This window comes from Pelobates fuscus, chromosome 1, assembly GCF_036172605.1.
Source record: "Pelobates fuscus isolate aPelFus1 chromosome 1, aPelFus1.pri, whole genome shotgun sequence".
Lineage (NCBI taxonomy): Eukaryota > Metazoa > Chordata > Amphibia > Anura > Pelobatidae > Pelobates > Pelobates fuscus.
In genome coordinates, this window is record NC_086317.1 from 11,769,154 (window position 1) to 11,785,816 (window position 16,663).

The 16,663-nt window shown below is 46.0% G+C and overlaps 2 protein-coding genes across 4 annotated transcripts in view; both read right to left on the reverse strand.

Annotated features, from left to right (window-relative positions):
* The window catches only part of LOC134573755 (zinc finger protein 850-like), a 788,930-nt gene that overhangs the window by 684,102 nt on the left and 88,165 nt on the right, over positions 1–16,663 (reverse strand). The window lies entirely within an intron of this gene.
* LOC134601775 (cystatin-A-like) overlaps positions 15,086–16,663 on the reverse strand; it is a 104,534-nt gene continuing 102,956 nt past the window's right edge. For all 3 annotated transcript variants that reach the window (XM_063446279.1, XM_063446277.1, XM_063446283.1), the window contains exon 4: positions 15,086–15,252. In XM_063446279.1, coding sequence (XP_063302349.1) covers positions 15,133–15,252 — 120 coding nt within the window. In that variant the 3' untranslated portion in view covers positions 15,086–15,132. The remainder of the gene's footprint in view (positions 15,253–16,663) is intronic.

Consider the following 16,663-nt stretch of genomic DNA (forward strand, 5'->3'; position numbering starts at 1 on the left):
TGTGGCCTCATATCGGAGGCCTCTCGGGTCGGGCTGAATCGGGCGCGGATCGAGCCATGCATAATTCCTGGGTTTCCTAACTCTTGGGTGTCATAACCCTTCTCTTACTTTTCTGTAATCGCACACCCTCTCCCCCCACCCACTCCCCCCCCCGAATACCTCTCCTCTACACACCCTTCCTCCCCCCCCATAGTGGTGGGGGTGCGCACGGGCATCTGGACCTGGGACACCAGAACACGACCGATGTAAGAACTGCGCACGCAATCGCACTCACTCCATGGCTTACACGGCCGCGCCCCTCCACTTCTTAACGCAGAACTGCCGAGGCCTTAACACACCTGAGAAGCGCTCACATCTCCTGCGAGAACTTCACCGTAAACGGGTCTCGGTAGCGATGCTACAAGAAACGCACCTCAAACCATCGGATACCCACAGATTGAAGAACAGAGGATACCCAACCAACTACCACAGCACCCACCCTGATGCCCGGAAGGCAGGAGTAGCGATACTGGTAGCCGCTAATATCCAATTCAGACAATTCAGGGGTAGGGGCCAGGTGGAGGACAAAAGGTGCCCCCTAGTGATATTTAGGGCCCTCACCCACCGCACAGGGGTGGGGGCCAGGGGGGAGGACAATAGGTCCCCCCTTATTGGTATTTAGGGCCCCCACCCGCCGCTCAGGGGTGGGGGCCAGGGGGAGGACAATAGGTCCCCCCTTATTGATATTTAGGGTCCCCACCCACCGCTCAGGGGTGGGGGCCAGGGGGGAAGGACAATTGTTCCCCCCCCTTGTGGCAAACCTAGCCACTTCTGGACGATATGTAGAAAGGTTGTCTGTAGGCTGTATTGTGTGTTATGTATCTTTTGCTGTATGTGTACTGTACTATGGTAGTTCGCATGCTGGCAGCCGTAAGCTACCAGCATGCAAGTACTTCGTTCGGCGAACAACGGCTATCCGGGCTGTTTGTCAAACGAATACGGGCTCCCCAGTTGGACCACACACTCAGAGTCGTGTGGCGCTCGTTAACCGATTGCAACAATGTTGCAATCGGTAATTAAAGGCTCTCCTAGGTGGCCGCCGTTCGACTATCTTGGCCATCTTGGATCCTTTGTCTCTTCAGCGGTGTTCGGTCGTTGAGTGCCTGGAACTGAAAACGGCTACTCGATGATACAAACACTGCTGGACTTCCAGAGCGTTCGGGAGTTCCGCTCTCATCACATTACGTTCCCCATCGGTGTTCGGTAGTTTCAAACCGAACTCGATGGTTAAAGGTATTTCGTGCAGCGTTCGGTTAGATCAGCTGGGATCTGAGCGGTATTCTCACTAAATGTGCCCGCAGACCCCAGCTATCTACCGAACGGTCGTTCGTATAAAAGCTATGAATAATGTGTAAAATATAGTTTTCATGTGAATTGTCAGCTTTGCTGCACGAGAGGATAATCCACTTAATCGTCCATTTTAGTGGGAGTATCCCTCCCGTGCAGCAATGCCTGTTGGGATAATTACACTGCCTGATGGGAGAAAACCCCTGTAACATCTGTACAGAAACCCCTTGCATGGGAACTGCATAAATATGGAAGTCTGTGAATAAAGCAGTTAGTTGACTCCCAAACTGTGTTTCGTCCGGTTATTGGGAGGATTGGGGATATTGCCTTGCTTTCCAACCCTGACTGTGGATTTACCTGTGATACCAGCGGAAATCGTGGACTATACTACTGCATTCCGTTATACCCCTTTTTGGTATTTACGACTCCCACCTGCCGCTCAGGAGTGGGGGCCGGGGGGGGGTGGGGCAATAGGTCTCCCCTTTCGTTTAAAAGCCCCCCCTTGCCTGTTGCGGGTGGGGGCTCAGAAGGCTGCTCACTGTTTAATAGACATGCCCCTACTTGCGGTCGGCCACGGTAGTAGGCCCCTGATGCCACGGATGAGTCCGAGTAGGCAGGAGACTGGGGCCAGCGGCAGCAGCAGTGAGTCCCCTACGGGACAGACCCCGGCAAGCCTGGTCGGGCCGACCGTGCACGGGAGGGCGGGTCACGCTGCTCCCTGGACCGTAACGCCTGACCCCCTAGTAGGAGTTCCTCAAGGGAGGCTGGTAGGATTACTAAGAGCAGATCTAGGAGTGGTCGGGGTTCGCATTACAGGTCTGCAGGCAGGAGGCACAGTGCTGTTGGGCTTGACGATAGGGTGAGGTCAGGGGAGATACGGCCGTCCCGGTCGGCGGGTCGGGCGCTTGCTAAGGGGAGTGATTCTAGGTCCGATAGCAGGAGCTCCCCTGACAGGATGCTAGCTGACGAGTTGGCGGTCTTTGACGGAAGGTGAGTTCCTTGACATTTTTGCACTTCTCCCAATGGAGGAGTACATTGATTTGAAAGAGGAGGATAAAAAGGACGCTAAGAAGGAGGAGGAAGGGCGTAAGTATAGGAAGATTCCGAAGTCCTTTGGCAATTCGTTGCGAGTGCTCTGTATGTTGGCCAGTGTGATAGGCGAGAAGTGTACGGAGAAGTGCTCGCAACTTTTTTGTTATTTGGACGTCATATGGGAGACTTATAGGACGTTTGGGGGTCTAGCTTGGTGGCGCTACGACAAGTAGTTTGAGCAGCGTCTCTCGGCTAACCCTGGCATGCGGTGGGACCAGATGGACCTACCTCTGTGGATCAAGCTCATGATGGCTCAAAAATCGATGTTCCCCTTTCAGTCCCGGGCCAGCTCGGGCTCTGCCTCTGCCTCGTTTGGCTCACACAGAAAGGGTGTCTGCTGGTCGCTCAATGAGGGTCAATGTAAGTGGGGGTCCACTTGTAGATTTAAACATGAGTGCAACAGTTGCGGAGGGGGCGCACGGTTTCAGTCGCTGTTTTAAACGAGGAAAGGCAGTGACAGGAGGGGGCACTACCGTGGCCCCTCCTCCCGCTGGAGTTAACACCGGTGAAGGTCGGCGCGATGCTGCCTTGGCTAAAGCGGTACGTTAACTGGGCCGATGCGGCGCTGCTGTGGGAGGGTTTTACACACGGTTTTGTTAGTCCTTTTCAGGCTCGGCGTCCCAAAAGTCGGTTGCATAATTTGAAATCTGTGGCGGAGTTTCCGGAGGTAGTGAGAGTTAAACTTGCTAAGGAGGTCCAAATGGGTAGGATGGCGGGACCCTTCATCGTCCAGCGCATGGAGGTTCTTCGGGTTTCCCCCTTGAGGGTAGTGCCGAAGAAGGAGCCAGGGAAGTTCCGGCTCATACATCATCTTTCGTACCCAAAAGGGTCATCAGTCAACGACGACATTGATGAGGGTTTATGCTCGGTGTCTTATATATCATTCGACACGGCTGTCGGGTTGGTTCGGCACACAGGGCAGGGGGCGTAATGGTGAAAGCTGATGTGGAATCGGCTTTCCATCTGTTACCCATTCATCCGGACTGTCATCACCTGTTAGGTTGCTGTTTTGATGGGGAGTACTTCATTGACCTTTGTTTGCCCATGGGATGTTCCATCTCATGCCCGTATTTTGAGAAGTTTAGTACTTTCCTGGAATGGGTAGTTAAGGTGGAGTTGGGTTTATAGTTTATCGTTTATAGTTCATTATCTGGATGACTTCCTCTGTGTCGGTCCCGCTGGTTCGGAGGCCTGTCACGTACGGTTGCGAACTCTGGAATGGGTTGCCCACGTGTTTGGGGTCCCTTTGGCGGCTTTGGGGTGCCTTTGACAAAACGGTGGGACCGACCTCCTGTCTCAGTTTCTTGGGTTTGGAAATAGATTTGGTGGCAGGGGAAGATAAATTGGTAGCATTACGTCACGCTGTCCGGGAGGTTAGGGCAGCGTGTAAGGTGACGTTGAGATTGCTGCAATCCTTGCTCGGTCGTTTGTACTTTGCTTGTCACATTGTGCCAGTAGGGAGGGTTTTAAATAGGATTTTAGCAAAGGCGACGTGTGGGGTTAGTTCCCCTCTTCATTTTATTAGGGATTCGATCCTGATGAGGGAGGATTAAGCAGTGTGGGATGTGTTCTTGAGGGACTTTAATGGCAGGGTCTTTTTCCGGGAACCCACGGTTCAAGCTAAGGAATTGGAACTCTTTACAGATGCTTCAGGGAGTGTGGGGTTTGGGGCGTATTTTGCGGGACAATGGTGTGCGGAACCGTGGCCAGAAGAATGGAAGGCAGACCCCATAATTCATAATCTGACATTTTTGGAATTGTTTCCCTTGGTATTTGCATTGGCATTATGGGGCCCTAGGTTACGGGATAAGAAAGTGGTCTTCTTGGACAACATGGCGGTCGTTTCCGCGGTTATTCAATTGTCAGCCTCTTCTACTCCGGTCATTCGCTTGTTGCTGCGTTTTGTGTTGTTTTGCATGCAATTTAACATTGTTTTTAGGGCACGTTATGTGCCCGGTTTCTTGAATGTTGTTGCTGACGCGCTGTCTTGTTTGCAGTGGGAGAAATTCCGCACGGCGGTGCCGGGAGCTCAGTTGGAGGATCTGATCTGTCCGGACGACATGTGGCAGCTAGGGACTTCAGGCTTGGACGCCTGATTAAGGAATCGTTAGCCCCGAGTACTTGGAAGGCATATGTTAAGGTCTGGAAGGCTTGGGAGGAGGTGTGCCTATGCGCAGGTGGCCTCATTCCCCTGAGGTACGGTCGGATACACTATTGTGGTATTTGTGCAGGTTGTTTGCAACTGGGGCCTCTCCTTCCATGGTGGATAGGCACATGGCTGCCTTGGCGTTTCTGTTTAAGTTGAATGGCTGGCAGGATATCACTAACAGTTTTGTTATTCGCCAAGCGTTAAAGGGCTTTCGGAAGGGTCGGAGGACACCTGACCCCAGGAGGACGGTGTTGATGGGGATTCTGCTGCAGTTGGTAGGGGTGCTCCTGGGCCTCTGTTACTCCCGCCATGAAGTGCTTTTATTCTCACTTGCGTTTGTTTTGGCGTTCTTTGGGGCGTTCCGGGTAAGTGAGTTAGTGAGTGGTTGTCGGGCGGGTGGTGGAGGAATCCAGGTGGAAGATGTCGACGTGTATTGTCATCAACTTGAGGCGCTCAAAAACTGATGTTTTTAGTAAAGGGTGCTTGGTCACTCTTTATGAGTTGCCAGGGTCGTCTGTGTGTCCGGTTGCCTGTGCAACCGCATATGTGCCGGCCCGCCCAAGGAGGACGGGCTCCTTTCTCATGCATGAGGATTGGTCATCATTATCGAAATACCAGTTTTTCAGGGTTTTCAGGTTGGGCCTGGGCCAGTTGGGGTTGGATCCTCTGCAGTTTGGTACACATTCTATTTAGAATTCGGGGCTGCTACGGGAGCAGCCAGGTTGGGCCTTGGTGACGAGTTGGTTAAGCGGCTTGGACGGTGGGAGTCCGTCAGGTTAGACCGTATATATATATATATATAAAAAAAAAATATATATATATATATAAATATGTTTTGACTTAAAAAAAAAAGACTTTGAATGTAAATGGTACAGTGATTGATGTTCTGTGTTGTGGTTACATGTGGTTAACATGTTTCTTTTCTTCTGTAGGTTGGGTCGTCTGGTTGGTGGGCCACTCATTCATCCATTGGGCGCACAAGAGAGCTGCAGTTCGACCCCAAGGAGGAAAGCTGGGCTTTCCACAGTGCGTGGTCAGGTTATTAAGGTTTGGCTATAGGGGTTTTGTTGGACGGAAGTCTGCTCGGAAATTTTCAGGCGTTTAGGTTCAGGGCAGTCACCGGATTTTCTGCTGCTTCATTCAGGGGGTAATGACTTGGGGCGGGTGCCCCAGAGGGAGTTAGTGCACCGTATGAAGCAGGGCTTAGACAGGTTGAAGGCACTGGTGCCAGGGGTTATTTTGATTTGGTCGGAAATGGTGCCCTGGTTCCATTGGCGTCATGCTAGGATCAGACGGCAGTGTCTAGGAGCAGGGGACAAGTTAATAAGCGGTTGCCCATTTTCGTCAGGCGTATAGGGGGAGTTGTTGTGCGGCATGTAGATCTGGAAGCTAGGCTCCCTGGTTACTTTCGGCATGATGGGGTGCACCTTTCCAAAGTCGGTAATGATTTCCTTAATTTAGGCTTTGTTTATGCGGCAAATGCAAATATTACAAGTTTTAGAATGAAATGTTGTAGTTCTTAAACTGTGTACTTTGTCTTTAAGAGATATTGCAAACTGACAAGGTGTTAGAAATGGAAATGAGACAAGGTGGGCACACTCGACTAAACGACAAAATAGCCCCAGGAAAAGGCTAAATAAGTAAATGCTGGGTGCTCACCCACATAAGGCTCTATCCCCTAAAGAACCCAAAATACATAACAATGTGAATAGAGTAAGGAGCACAACCATAAATCTTTATATATATATATATATACATATATGAAAAATCTTTATTAAATGGGTATATACTATAGGAATGTCTCTTTAATTTTTATCAACAGAGATACAAAGTCATACTATTGTAAACCATTTACCAGAAAAAAATTCTGGACATATATAAACGCGCAGTGCGTGATATATAAATGAAAGAAGTATAATGCAAACAGACCACTGTAATGCTAGTATAATCAAAAACCCAAACATAAAAAAATGCAAAAAACCATACCAGGTTCAGTGAGAAGCAGGGACAGAGTCAATCAAAAAAACAACAACGTTTCAGCAAGAAGCCTTTATCAAGGGAGCATCATGCTCCCTTGATAAAGGCTTCTTGCCGAAACGTTGTTTCTTTTTTGATACTATACTGTGGTAACCTTAAGTAGATAAAGAAGTTCAGACTTTAAGATTCCATCTTTACCCAAGTCAGGAAAACTTCCATGACGTATACACCCTTTAGTTATGGTATTTTTGCCAAGTTAAGGGAGGTCCTAAAATGAATAAAGTAAAAGAAGTGTTACTCTTTCATATATGAACTACGGTGACCCTAAAATGAAGACACCTAAGGTATAAATAGGTGTACTTTTAAATGTTAAGGAAGGACAAAGGAGAGACTTGGAGACAGACGCTGCTCCATCCTAAAATGACAGAAAGGCTGACATGATGACATGTTCAGAAGGGTATGTTAACCTATTAATGATATTTGCAAGCATTTAGTTTAATCTTATAAACTCTGCAATATGGATTTTATATGTCTTCATTTATATTTTTATATAATAAATATCTAAAAGACAAAACTTTATTGCTTCCTAGACAATCCTTATTTTATATTGTATTCTTAATTATTGATATATGTTAAATAGAGGATCTCTTACACTAACTATATAAAATATTGGCCAATGTATCTGTATGGTTAGCCCTGCTAAGTTCTATGCTTTTAAACATTATAGTGGTAAATAAGGGAACCAGCCGTGGTTACAATTGGCGCTCAACGTGGGGCATTGTACTTGGCAGCTTTAAATATAAAATAAATACCTAGGTAACCTCTTATACATAAGAGAAAAACACAATACTTTGTCATGGCACAAGTCTTGAACTAGCAATAATCTATTGAATATTTGTAACCCAGACTCAGAAAGAGATAATCATTAGAGATGATTTTAATGTGAACTTGTACAAGGCACTTTGAGTTCAGGTGCCAGGTACATTGTAATTGGCATACAATGCTGAAATTGTGGATCTTAATATCAAAAGAGAGCAAATATACATATTTGGTAAACTCCCTAATATGCCCGATACAACAGCACAGCATGGCCCATTAGTTTCAGGACAGTGGGTTGTAGGCAGGGGGATATGTTCTCTTTATAGATGCTTGGTATGCATGCGATAAAAGAAGATTAATGCAAAATGTCAAAAGACAAGTGATAAGACAGAGCGATGAAAGACTTGCTATTATACTAATAGATTTCGAAGTCTAATTCCAAGAATGCAAAGACAATTGTTGACAGTACAAGTGCCAAGTTTCTCCAGCACAGTGAGTGCAGTTTTAGAAGTAAGAGATTGGGTCAGCTTCCACTTTTCCAGCTTGGTAACCGATAAGGCTGACCGTCTGGTTCAAATCTTCATATAACTTAAGATGAAGAAATTCCTCTTCTCCGACACAAACCTAAAAGTCAGACAACCGTATGAGTTTACAAATCAGCTCAACATTCTGTTAAGGTAAAACAGGAGTTTATGCGTTCCTAGGGGTTTACCGTCAATGCAGTTTAACAGCTGGTGCTATGGACAATTAGCACCTAGTTAAATCCAGTCTGGTGATATTTGTTCGAGCTATTCTCTAAAAACCTGGGCATTGTGACATGCTTATTCAACAAGCCACAAAGTAATATATAGTGGGATCAGCCATTACGGTGTTCATTTTAATCCCAATATTTAGTTTCATACCTTAATAAAGTAGTTCATCCCAGCACGGAAAACATCAAATTGTCATCCAGTTTGTGTTTCGACCTGTGACTGCACCTGGCCAAACAGACAGCATTAGACAGGGTTTAGACAAAACAAGCCATTGATTCTACAAAAAGAAATCCTGCTCTAATTGCAGACAGTTTCCCTTTTTCAGTATTGTGTGCTGCAATATCAAATATTTGGCTTTTATTTAAATAGATAAAAAATAGACTACAGGAATATTATATGGGCGATATGAAGGCAGTTACACAGGGTTCGTGCCCCATCCAGACAAAAGAATAAAGACAACACAACTAAACAAATTGTTACCTCATCGCACAGTTTTTGGATTTGATCATCTGCCTCCTGCACTCAAACCGCCAAGCAAACATTGTTCGGCCTCCATTGGGTGTTTGTTTTACAGCGATATCACCAAAACAAAAATCAAGGGAGCCTACAACACGTAGAGAAACAGAAATAAAATAAATAGTGGTTTGGCGCTGAGTGGAGTGATGGTGCAGCTATATCACACAATACGTAAATTAAGCCAATACCAAAAAAAAGTGAACGCACACACAAGCAAATAAAAAGTAAAACAAATAATCCCCTTATTGATGGTTAATTCAGTTAACTTGAGATCAGAGGAGGAAACTTCTCATAGTGGATATTTTCTGTTATGTATTAACACACATACTGGTTGTACTCTCTTTAACCCCTTAAGGACCAAACTTCTGGAATAAAAGGGAATCATGACATGTCACACACGTCATGTGTCCTTAAGGGGTTAAGGAACCACCAATAATCAGCTCTATTTAATAGCATGGGATCAGTAATATCAGGCTCAACCCTCCGTGTGGAGAAGCAATAAGTAACACGGTGATGGGGATACGCATTACTTTTACACATTGAGGGTTCAACCAGATATATTTCTAAAGCACTACTATCACGTAGAGCAGATATTGCTGACTCCTTAACCCAGGGGTCCTCAAACTCCGGCCCCCCAGATGTTGCTGAACTACAACTCCCATGATTCTTTGAATTACATAGATAGCCAGAGAATCATGGGAGTTGTACTTCAGCAACATCTGGGGGGCCGGAGTTTGACCCTTGCCTTAACCCCTTAAGGACCAAACTTCTGGAATAAAAGGGAATCATGACATGTCACGTGTCCTTAAGGGGTTAAGGAGATTCTGTGAGATAGGAATACAAATCTGTTTCCTCCAGGTCCCCTTCCCTCTGGCACAAAAAAAGTAAAAAACAAACAAAAAAAAAACACCTATGTTTCTTTATCCGATTCGTGCTGATCTACCTTGGCGCTACGTCTCCTCTAGTCATCCGACTGGTAAGCCCAATGCACATGCACAGCGACCGCATTAGGCCCTCCCAATAGAAAATCATTGCTTCAGTGCTTTCCTATGGGGATTTAATGGACGCTTGAGGTTCTCATGCAGAGCATGAGGACATCCAGCGCAGGGACGTATGAGCCGCGAGGCAAACAAGGCATTTGCCTTGGGCGGCATTTTCCAGGGGGCGGCTTTTTTTGCCTTGCGGCTAACTGACATGCCGGATGGGCTGGCTGTTAGGGGCGGGTGGCACTGGCGAGGGAGCACTTCCCACTGAGCTCTCTGCTCAGCTCCCTCGCGCGCCGCCCGCAGAGTGAAGCTGGGAGCCGGAATATGACATCATATTCTGGCTCCGCCTCCCAGCCTCACTCTGCGGGCGGCGCGCGAGGGAGCTGAGCAGAGAGCTCAGGGGGAAGTGCTCCCTCGCCAGTGCCGCCCGCGCCTAACAGCCAGCCAAGCAGCCCGACCGGCAGCCCCAGGAAGAGGGAGAACCCCCCCCAGCATTCCTAAAGGTAAGGAGGCTGGGGGGGTTGTTAAAAAAAAAAAAAAGGGAGTGTTAATGTGAGTGAGTGTGTTTGTCTGCTAGTGTGTGTGTCTGTTAGTGTGTGTCTCTGAGTGTGTGTGTCTGTCTCTTAGTGTGTGTCTCTCAGTGTGTGTCTGTTAGTGTGTGTCTCTTAGTGTGTGTCTCTTAGTGTGTGTGTGTCTGTCTCTTAGTGTCTGTTTCTTAGTGTGTGTGTGTGTCTGTCTCTTAGTGTGTGTCTCTTAGTGTGTCTGTCTGTTAGTGTGTGTCTCTTAGTGTGTGTCTGTTAGTGTGTGTCTCTTAGTGTGTGTGTGTGTGTGTGTCTTAGTGTCTGTCTGTTAGTGTGTGTCTCTTAGTGTGTGTGTGTCTCTTAGTGTCTGTCTCTTAGTGTGTGTCTCTTAGTGTGTGTGTCTGTCTGTTAGTCTCTGTCTCTTAGTGTGTGTCTGTTAGTGTGTGTCTCTTAGTGTGTGTGTGTCTGTCTGTTAGTCTGTCTCTTAGTGTTACTGTCCCTCCATTCAGTGATAAATAATTTTCAAGCAATTTAACAATGAATGATGGTTGAGATTACACACTTCCTTCCAGCCATGGTGGCTGTGATTAGCTATGGGCAGCCAGCTGATATTAGGTCCCAATTGCTGCTGAGGAGAATACTTCCTCCTTAGGCAAAGCAGCACAGAGGGGAAGGATTTCTGGATAGTCATTTAGAATTAAACCATTTAAGAATAACAAAAACATAATGCATCCAAATTTTAGATGATGAGCATACAAAATCCATATGGAAGTATCATTGAATTACCAAAACTGACAGTTTTGTAACTCAAAACTTTCCCCATGGGGGGGCGGGGCCGGACCGCCGAAGGGATCAGACGTGCTCCGTCTGAGCTCCCGCTTTGGGGCCGAAAAATGGCGCAAACTGAAGGCTAACTACTCCCAGACGACGACCACACAACCCCCCAGATCCTGGGGTACGAGGGGACACCCCCCAAAACCATACTCGGCACCTACAGTAACCCAATGAAGGCCTGAGGCGTGCAGGGGCTTGAGCCGGGTTGAGACGGCCGCTCTCCCGGGTCTCCGGCCGGTGGCTGCCCCCCCTCTGGACCGGGGGGGTTATCCCGGTCTGCACAAGCGACGACCATGCCGCCAAGCAGAGCCAAACACTAATACCCTGCTGAGGAACGCTCCCCGGCGATATCCCCCAAGATGGCCGCCGCACACTATAGGTGCAACCTGCCAGCAAGATGGAGCCTGCCACAGAAGAAACCACCCATTGCCATCTGAATACCACAACTACCCGCCCCAGGGTTGTGTCGGCTGCCCACATCGAGCTGACCGAGGGGATGATTGCAACGCATACCTCGAGCGGAAAAACGCACTGTGGAAGACACCTATGGAGGACACCATCGCTCCTTCTGAGGCCTGCCCGGGAGACAGCAGCAATGATTGCATCCAAGATCCTCCTGCGAGGCGCAACGCATCCACCAGAGCAAGCAGCCGGCCAGCACTGGATGTACTCACCGGCAGATCCAAGCAGCCTCCCTTTGAGGGGCATCGGATGAGGATGACTATGTTGGACTCATGCCTGCCACCTGGAGGGATATACCCTTAGTGCTCAACGCTAGATACTCCACCTAAGTGCTCTTTACGTGTGCTAGGATGTCTTGCACCCCTTTTTGCCACACTACTTAAAACATGTTCTGCTCCCTTGATAATACTCAGCACTGGTAGTTGCATTAGTTTTGCCCTATCTGATGCGGTCAGCAAGCCTAACAAAGTTATTTCAGCTTGTATACCTTATATTTTATGTCACACTAGCTTAATCTTCACCTGACAAAGCTACATAATCAGACACCCTAGCCTGCATCTTATGTCTTCCTCTTTGTCCCTCTTCTGATTATATATCCTATTCCAGCATTGCAAAGCATCAGATATACCTATACATATTGTGCTGTTCCTAAACTAAAAATGTGCTAGTCTACCAAAGCCATGATAATGTCAGTGTGTGATATATTTGTGCTTGCAGAGGCTAATGTGGCTAAGCATACCTTTTTGTATATCTGTGCACGCAAAAACATAACATGGTGCACGTGCAGCATAGGCGACCTAGCTGAGCTACCAGCATCACTACTTAATTTTATCTTATTTGGACAAATCAACTGTTTAGTTAATCTGTTAAATATAAAATTTGTGCAAATTATCTCGCCACTGTCTATCTTGAAAGAAACTTGAAATACGCTGTTGTGGCGCTTGTTGAAATATTGTGTTTATATGCACCACTAAAAATAAAGAATAAAAAAAAAAAAAAAAAACTTTCCCCATGGAGCCAATGCAAGAAAATTAATGGGGAAAATGATGGTGAGGGGTACCTGAGTTTGCCACGAGGTCCTGGAGAAGCCTGCTTGCCAGCCTCCTGCCCACTGACTATAGGCCCTGCAGGGAAACCTGTAAAAGACTACCGAATTTGACCAACTGATAGCACTGATTTCATGGAACTGTTTTGGGCATGTTTTGACCATGTGCACGGTCGGTCAAAATTATGACTCCTGTAGAATTTCTGAACCCCTGAACGGATCTGGGTGATTTTTGGATATGTTTGTCACCCAGACAGGGCTATCAGGAGATGTAACATTTGTAGGGATATCATGTGTTTTGAGGTACTTTTGGGGCTTTTTAGAAATATTTGTTTTTTCTGTGCTTGGAGATAATCGTATTAGACTTAGTACAGTTACTGATCCAATTATCTCCCAGGCAAAGGGGAGGGATTGTGTGTCCTGTGTCGGAGTGCCTTACATTGTAAATGTGTTATTACTGGTTTGCAAGTTTGTGTCCCTGTGCCCAACAAGGTCCATGTGGGCGTACCCACTGCATGGGGATTGTCATACAAGGTCAAGTGTGGCTCCATTAAAATCTATTCCAGCTTACACTTCAAAACTGTGTGTCGTCCTATTATTGGAGGGAAAGAAGGTTTACTCCTGTGTCTGCTGTTCCAGCTTGCAGGGGATTCAACAGGGAAAGTCCTTGCAAGGACTAGAGCTAATTCCCCATTCGACTCCAGGAAGGAGCCGTTCCAGGAGGATTCCAGTCAAGCCACGGCAACTGTGGGCAGAAGTGCTTCGGTTTGTCCCCTGTTCCAGCTAGGAAGCGGCCCTTGGTGGAGGTACCCAGCCGGCGTCCAAGGAGCTCCATTACAAGAGATACGCACTAAATGTCAATTTCATTTACATAGTCAGTAAAAGTGACCAATGGGGTTGGGGAAGCGGAATAAGATAGTGTTTATTAAGTGGATATAGATTATTTTTTTTACTACTGCTCCTTTTTTGCCTTGTTAAGTTTTATCACTTTATCTGTAAAGAAAACAAATCAAATTGTACAGCAATATCTAAGTTTTGTATACATTTTGTAGTACACCGAGTGGAAAAGGTTAGTGTCTTTAGATTGGCTGAATATTTTTCCCTGAAACAATTGCATGGACAAAATCTGTCCAAAAACCCACAGAGACAAATTTCACTCCACCTACAAAAAATTTTTTTCCCATTAATTTTGGAATTCCCACTTTAAGGAGTACCTCCAACGGTTTACAAACATTGACCCAAGCTACATGTATGGCTCTAGAGTCTGTTACATAAAATTAAATATATTAGAGGAGACGACCGTACTTTAGTTTGTGTCCAGTTGGTCTCCAATTCCATAATCCAACTATTGAGACTGGGGACAATTTATCAAAGCATTCTGAAAAGTGATTAAGAAATCACAAAAAAAGGGAGTAAAAGTTTCAAAGAGGATTGAAATTTCCATAAAAATTAGAATTTATTGTAAAGAAATCTATTTGATAATACAGTCGTGTTCAGGGTGTGCGGAAAGTGAAACAGAACACTGAATTCCTGACAATTCCCACAACCAATCACTGAGTGAATGGCAGGTGTTCATAGACCACTGGGTGACAGGTTAATTATCAAACGGACATCTTGGAAGAGGAAGGCAAAAAAAAAAAAGTTACAAAGTTAAAATTTAAGTAAGCGGTTTGGTGACTGGACTTTGGCTGTTCTTTGATAGTGGTCACCATAGACCTATAGTAAGCCAGGGAATGCCATGTCTGGTGCCAGCTAGGGGCATGATAATTGCACCCACAGTAATATGTGAGCAAAATCGCTCCTGGACATTTGTTGTATTACCCTACCATGACACTTACCAATGATTAAAGGGAAACTATAGTCACCAGAACAACTACAGCTTAATGTAGTTCTGGTGAGTATAATCGTTGCCTTCAGGCATTTTCATGTAAATACTGCCTTTCCAGAGAAGGCAGTGCTTACATTGCCCCTAGGGACACCTCCAAGTGGCCACTCCTCAGATGGCCACTGGAGGGGCTTCCTGGCTCAGTGCTGCATAGTAAGCAGCCCTGCCATTCAGTGTCCCCACGCTCTGCATGGAAACGCTGAATTTTCCTCATAGAGATGCATTAATTCAATTCAGCTCTATGAGGAGGTATTGATTGGCCAGAAATCAGCAATTTTTATGATGTCACAAAGGGGGTGAAGCCAGTGCGGCGCTGGTAAAAAGGGGAGTTTTAAACTTTTATAGGGGGACAAGCCACTTAAATGGTGGGTTAAACACTATAGGGTCAGGAATACACGTTTCTGTTCCTGATCCTATAGTGATCCTTTAAAGCATTTACAGTTTTGAGGTCACTAAGAACACTTCCTATTCTATTGAAGGGCGGCTGCATTCTGCTCCAGGTAAATCTCACCCTAAATAGTATTCCCCCCCCCACCCCCACTAGACAGACTCCACATCTCTTAATTATCCAATCAGATGCCACCTCTAGCAGTTCCATCCTACACAATGAAATATTGATACTTCAACCTGTAGTAATGACAACGTAAAATTGTTAAAATTATAGTTTATTAATATAAAGTATTATGATCACGATAGACTAGGAATCAAGGCCATCGGGATGCCTATATACAGTATTCTCCCACTTCACAGGAAGGACAGGTCTGGATCTCAGAAGTACATGATTGGAGCACTTCCAGTCTTCTCACTCACATAACAGATAAGGTGGACGTTCTTCTCGATATCTTTGTGGACCTTCACATGAACAAACTCATTACCGCCAACATAAACCTGAAATCAAGAGGTCAGACGATTAGGGAAATGCAAAGCCCAAGGCAAAAAACCAGTGAACAGACCGTGTGAAGACCCAGGTGTCAACTTTTACCTCATGAGTGTGAGGACTAAAAGATCACACTAGCGTGATATCCAAGAGCTTTAAGCTGAAACCTGTACCCAGATGATTATTTTCTACAGCACAGTATAATATACATATACACACCCAGGCAAGATTGTCAGATATTCATAACCTCCCAAGTTCCTGTTTAGGGGGATGTCCATAGGAGGGGTTAAAGAAGCGGGCCAGTTTAAAGATTCGTGTCCCTGGTTCCACCCAGAGGGATGGTCTTCCAATAGAACTAGCTCACTGAAGGATTGCCTACATTTATAAACCTTGCACATCAGTAAATGAAATAATTTGAAACTGCTATTTAGCAATTTACTGAAATCCAACTAAATGCATCAACCGAGGCTAAATATAGCTCCAGGCTGCATTGTTCTATTGAGACTTATGTGAAGGGCGGATCCTTTTCTAGTTAAACTTTTTTAAAGCTATTAAACAGTCCTTCATAATGTGTCAGTCTCGGTATTGCCAGTTAATACCTCGTATGTCCATAATTTGGACCCAAATCCCTCTGTCCCTCTTTTCATAGGAGCTCCTTATTGTTGGTGTGTCGGAGTGTATAACAGAGCTCCACAGCAATAATACTCCCAGTAATGTGTCTGCGTGTATAACAGAGCTCCACAGCAATAAAACTCCCAGTAATGTGTCTGCGTGTATAACAGAGCTCCGCAGCAATAATACTCCCAGTAATGTGTGAGTGTATAACAGAGCTCCGCAGCAATAATACTCCCAGTAATGTGCAGTGAGTGTATAACAGAGCTCCGCAGCAATAATACTCCCAGTAATGTGCAGTGAGTGTATAACAGAGCTCCGCAGCAATAATACTCCCAGTAATGTGCAGTGAGTGTATAACAGAGCTCCGCAGCAATACTACTCCCAGTAATGTGTCTTTAAACTACAATAAATGTTTGTGAAATCAGTGGTGTTCTAAAAGATTAATATAAGTGTCCTAATATTTGTTATAACCGCCTCGCCCTGGCCACACCCCCACTGCTAAAATGAAAGAATCGGCACTTCATACAACAGAATGACATCCCTACCAAGCGTTCCTTAGAAAGATAAGCAAATATTAACTGTAGCCTGTACTATCCCAAGATATTGCTGACTGTCCCATATAATGTACCCAAGGGGAAGGTCAGTCTGTAACAGGGGGCACACAGACATGGGGACACTGGGGGATCCTGGGAGACAAATATAGTCTGTGTCCCCCAGGGCCTGACTGGCCCACCGGGATACCGGGAAATTTCCCGGTGGGCCGTCAGCACCTGGGGCTGGGGAGATATCTAGGTGACCTGCGGCAGC